Below are 5,941 nucleotides of genomic sequence, written 5' to 3'. Positions count from 1 at the left end.
CACGTTCCTACTCTACACCCGAATTTTTTTTTCGACACCCGAAGTAAACAATACTCGTACGCGTAGTCGGTGCTCATAGCGCCTGATGTGTTTTTTATTTCCGCCGATAGAAGGCAGCACTTCGACCTCGGAGGGACCCTCAATTAGCGTGGCTTGGGACATTCCTCTGTTCTCTCGGCTTCGTGTGGTTGTGCCCTGTGCGTTCTGCTATTAACTGTGTTTTAATCGTGATTTTTTACATTCATCCCTTTACGGTATTTTACGTAAATCATGGGTCCTAAAAGGCTTAGTTTCGCAAGTGGTAGTGGTAGTGGTGAGAAAAGGAATAAGGGAATGCTTTCTTTAGAAGTAAAGCAAGGAATTATTGAAAAGCATGAGCGAACTTGCAATAGGTTCGGCGCAAATAAAAGAGGTGTTAGGAAAATATCAAGACATGGTCGACTTCATCGACAAATACCATCCAAAGAAATTGCAGGTTTGTCGTGTAGTTGCGCAGTTTGATGATGTTTCCCTAACTTATTTCCGAAACCTTTTGAAAAGCTGTACCAAGCAACTTTCTATCGATAGCTTCTTTAAAAAAACTACGAAGCAAACTCGCGATGAAGAGGAAGGAAATGGTTCAAAGAAAACAGCAAGGAGTGAAGAGAAAAAAATTCAATCAATTTTAAGTGTAGAGAGTGAAAATGATTAAAATTAATCATCAAAAAGAAAAAAAGAAAATGTAAAAAAAAATATAAAATATAAAAATAAAAAAAAATAAGCTAAGTTATGTTAAAGTTCACTTAGTGTAAGTTAGAATAAGTTATGGTAGTGTACGTTTATCGTAGTTAACCTCTCTACCTCCTCGCCGCCCGTCCGTCTCCTCTCTGCGTAGCAAGACCAACAACACCTGCGCTGGAGTTTCTAAGGTAAAGTGACGCTAAAAACCCGTTTCTTATTTATAATTTTTTGATAATTCTTCTTTTTTATATGTCTATTATCTAATTTAGTGTGCATTATTCTCATGGGAAATTATGTGTAGTAGTTTATTAAGAAGTTATCATAGGTTTTTGGGCTCAACCACGGATTAATCCTATTTCAATGTATTCTTATGGGAAAATTCGTTTCGACATCCGAACATTTTCTACATCCGAAGTCGGTTGTGGAACGGATTAAATTCGTATGTAGAGGTACCACTGTATACTGTATATATATATATATATATATATATATATATATATATATATATATATACATATAAATATATATGTATGAATGTTTTATGTATATATATATATATATATATATATATATATATATATATATATATATATATATATATATACATATAAATATATATGTATGAATGTATGTACATACACACACACACACACACACATATATATATATATATATATATATATATATATATATATATATATATATATATATATATATATATATATGTATATGAAAATTTATATAGTATGCTGATTATAATTGGCAGAGACAAGAGACAGGACAATGACCTAGGGACCAACCATATATAGTACAGTATGTGTATGATCAGCACCCAAGTCCCATCTCTAACCAGGCTATGACTAGGGAACTTCAGAAGCTAGAACTGTTGGTCCTCCATCCTTAGCTTATAGGGCTCTAGAGGAAAGTTTTTTGGGCTACGAGCGGGCTAGAACTTGTGATTGATGGGCTTTTGTTCCAGTGCTGATTGATGTTCTGTCTCTTATATGGAAGATTTGTTCAGATTATTGCTGGTAGTCAAGACATGTGGCTAACCAATATAATTTGTGCTAGTGGGTGTAGATAATGAACCACGGTGATGAAGCGAGTGTTCTTTGGTGGTCAAAGGATTGTTCACAGTGTTTCAGTCTAGCTTAGGTAGTGGAAAATGTACAGTTGGTCAAGAATTATTTATATTTTCATTGGGTACTGAAATTTTCAATCTTTGGATAGTATGCCAATATTGGTAATGTGCAATTTGACTTCAAATGATGTACTGTATATCTTGGCTGTATTTTTTTTTTTTTTTACCCCTGTTAGCACCATATGTACAGTTTGTGTTGGCTTCTTTTTCAATCTAATTTCTTATCAAAACCACCAAAATCTTATTTCTTGTCAAAGCCACCAAGTGTACTATCTGCAGTGAGGGCTTTTATTGCTTGTATGCTTGTCTTTCAGAATAACTTCTCTGAAGGATTCCATCCCAGTAGCGGGGTAGTGCTGTCACTGCACCAAATAAGCATTACATCAAAAGTTTTTATAGGGTTCCTTTAACCCGTATTTTCCATTGCTTTATATCCTTCTACCTCTCTTCCATTCCCTCTTCAATTTTGCTGTCCATATTCTTTTAACTTTTGATTTATGGTTTAACTGCAGACTTTTATGCCAGTTCTACTGGGACACTGACTGGCATAGCAGGTCCCAGCACCAGGCTATACAGCTTAAATTCCTAATTGCAATCCCATCTAAAGGGCTTCCATATAGAAGCTTGGATGAATTCCTTGCAGAACCACATCCTTTGCCAAGAGGGAATTGTAGAAAGGACAAAGCTTTAAGTACTCTACTTAATAAATCAGACTTGGACTGAAGGTAGCAAATGTCCCCTCTGATTTCTTAGCTTCCCTTTTTTTTCTTCCTGGTGCATGTGGGCCTTCACACACTTGACCCATATAGCATCAGACTGAGGATGACATGCAGTGCTAATTTATCTTTCAAAATATGTTCCTTCTGTATCCCTGTCAGAGGAAATATGACTCCAGTCAGTGGAGAGGCATTTCATCAAATTAATAACTATTATATCTTATATCGTGTACCATTATTAATGAGAATAGTACAGTAAATCGGTCTCAAGTCATTCATTCTGTTTTCATAAATGTAAAAGCATCATTCCTACTTACAAAAACTTTTCGGTTGTTTATATCAATAACTAGGATTATCAACACACATGGGATAACTTCATAAGGTATGTTCAGTTCTCATTGACAATTTGCATGAAGTTTGCACTTAGGTTTCAGAGATGTTGGCTACGTAGTTAACACAAGTTTATTTATATGACTCTACTAAGGAATGGATTATTTTTATTTAGCATCAGTAGTGGTTATTTGTTGTGGGTCAGGAATCAGAGCATTATTGTTGCATTGGTAAACAGTTTATCCTACAGAAGAAATTTCACTTCATTAATAGAGATCAGATCGTGTTTTTGGTATAATGTTGTTGTACATAGATTTTAGTCAGTTTAAGAGAACGCTTAACTAACTAATGGAGAATTTAATTAATTAAATTTTTTAAACAAGCAATTGAGAGAACTATGGAAGAAAAAGGAAATGGTAAAAAATCAATTAGAAATATGTAGATTGGAAAGTTCTTTAGTACAGTAAGATATAGAGGAGATTTGATGCTATTTCATATTAAAAAAAAAAAACTACACAATTTCCACTATCTCTTGAGTTCTTCCAACAAGGATTGGAACTACTTACCTCCTTTGTGTATGTCAATTCCCTTTTGCTACTACATTGTCATTAAAAGTATATTCATATTTGTACACTGTGAGTTTAAAACCATTAATATTTCGTAATAGATTTCTCTTCAATCTGATAATGATTATTACATATATCTAAACTTTTTCAAACCCATTTATAGGACTGAAATGTCACCTTCCCCCTTCCCTCTTGGAGCAGCGCCAAACCTCCGCAGAAGAGAAACAATTTCTACAGTGTCAGGGCATTTGCCACCAACTGATGAAGACAACCTTTTAAGGTCCTCTACCCCCACAACTCAAGTTTCAGCAAACCAAAACGCACCTACACTTCCCCCAACATCTAGCGAGGATACAGAGGATGGTGTTGATGGATCGCATCCCCCAGCTCAACCATGTTCCACTCTTCCTTTGCCCACACCTACCGTTAATGTGCCTAAATCACCCTCACGCAGGGATACCATCTAACGCTTCCTGAATTTTATTTTTAGTCAATTAATCACTCGGTAAAACCTTAATACGGTATGCTACCAGTTACTTGTACAGTACACCATACACTGTATTAGACTTTCTATCATATGCATTACCATTAAATTTTGATTGTGTGTTTACCAATATTACTCTAGCTGTTCTTACTCATCATTAACGAAGTAGCATCTTAACTCTTACTCTAATACTCTTTTTAGTCACATGAGTATGGTACCATTTTATGAGTATCAACAAAATATCCAATGACTTCCTGCATAGAATATTTCTCTTATTATAAATTAATCACATACTCTTAGGACAACATTTCATGTTTATGACTTCAAATTTCAACCTCAAAGTCTCATTGTGCCGATCAACTGTGGATGTCGGTGCCAGGCCTCAGCTTAAATTCATCTTCTTTGTTCAGGACATATATACCAATTCCCGTAATTCTGTGTCTTTATAGCTTACCCATGGAGACACATGAAATGATGTCAAAACCTATACAGTATATTTATATAGATTTTCTACAAACTTTTACAGAAGTGTTTACAAATTTTAAGTCTGGTACACATGTGATAAGATCATCATAAAGTATGTGTTATGAAAATGTGATGGAACTATTCTAGTCATTTGTAAATTTGTCATAGCACATATTCACAATGTTACCTCATATTCATAGGTAGAATAATTTATAGCTTCAAGAACAAATAATGTAGTAATTTTAGGGGATACATTTTTGCATTATATTGCAAAAACAAAACAAAAACAGGAAAGTCTTTGGCAACTTCTATAGTCTGTCTGGTACAGAAAAAGGAGTCTGATACTAAAGTAATTTATTCAGAAATGTTGTCATATTGGTTTAGTTTAAAGGTGATATTTGGTATACTCACACTGAAACACTTAACAGCAGATTTTTGCATGTCAAAGCTTTTTAGGTTTTTTAAATTTTCTCATTCCATATGAGAGAGTTCACAATATAGTGTAAGTAATGGCTTGACTTTTATAAATACAGTAGACTGTATTTCTCATTCAAGAAACGGATTTTGAGCGAAGCGAAAAATCTATTTTTTGGTGAGATAGCCATGTCGTCCTGATGGAAGGTTCCTTCAGTAGCTTCCTAGGGTATATTTAACTACAGTGGATATTCCCAGAGAATTAAACTAAAGTTTATCACAGAATTCTAACTTCTGGTGCGAGTACCCTAGAGGTTTCCCTCTAGGATATCGTATATCAACAGGGGACGCATGTATTAACACGCCACATAGCTATCTGCACCCCATATAGAGTTAACACTTCGATATGGAAAGGTGGCTGAGTAACTGAGGAGCTGTTCCAAAGTTACTCTCATCCGTGGCTACTTTTGGTACTCGAGACGTAAACAAACGGGCGCCATTGCCAAATGACGTCACGTCCGTCTTCATCCTGAGCTCAGCTCCTACCAATCTCCGCGATACAGTAGGTCAGGAAGGGGCCTGAAAGGCTGAACTAGAATAGACGGGAGGGTCCATCAGAACGACATGGCTATCTCACCCAAAAATAGATTTTTCGCTTTGCTCAAAATCCGTTTTTTGGGCTCAAGCCACGTCGTCCTGATGGAAGTGTACCAGAGAATTAATGTATCGTGGATTTTTTCCTTTAATCCAAGTGCCAAGGGCTTCGAGTAATATTCCTATGGTCTGGAGACCGTAAAGACTATGACAATTTTAGTAATTGTCCTTACCAGAGATTCTACGATGAACTGGCTTCCTGCCCCCCTGGCAGGGAAGTCCTGGTGGACAAGAGGAATATCTCGAAGTGATCATTGAAGAACTACTCACCTGGTGGAGAGATCATGCTGGTCTCGGAGACAGATCAAAGGTTAATATTCGAGTAGGAATATTATCAAGCATAGGTGAGTATATAATATAAATACTTATATTATTCTTTAGATCAGACAGGAAAGGGGTAAATGAAACTATGACAATCGTATATTTCCTAATAAGGAATAGGAGCGAAAGG

The 5,941-nt window shown here is 35.7% G+C and overlaps 1 protein-coding gene across 1 annotated transcript in view; it reads left to right on the top strand.

Annotated features, from left to right (window-relative positions):
- The window catches only part of LOC137658240 (cyclic nucleotide-gated cation channel subunit A-like), a 319,691-nt gene extending 314,699 nt beyond the window's left edge, over positions 1-4,992 (top strand). Inside the window, 1 exon segment of the mRNA XM_068392921.1 lies at positions 3,637-4,992. Coding sequence (XP_068249022.1) covers positions 3,637-3,940 — 304 coding nt within the window. The 3' untranslated portion in view covers positions 3,941-4,992.
- The last annotated feature ends 949 nt before the right edge of the window (positions 4,993-5,941 follow it).

Source organism: Palaemon carinicauda, chromosome 19 (assembly GCF_036898095.1).
Source record: "Palaemon carinicauda isolate YSFRI2023 chromosome 19, ASM3689809v2, whole genome shotgun sequence".
NCBI lineage: Eukaryota > Metazoa > Arthropoda > Malacostraca > Decapoda > Palaemonidae > Palaemon > Palaemon carinicauda.
Note: the sequence above shows the minus strand (reverse complement) of the source record. Positions and strands in the feature narration are given on the sequence as shown.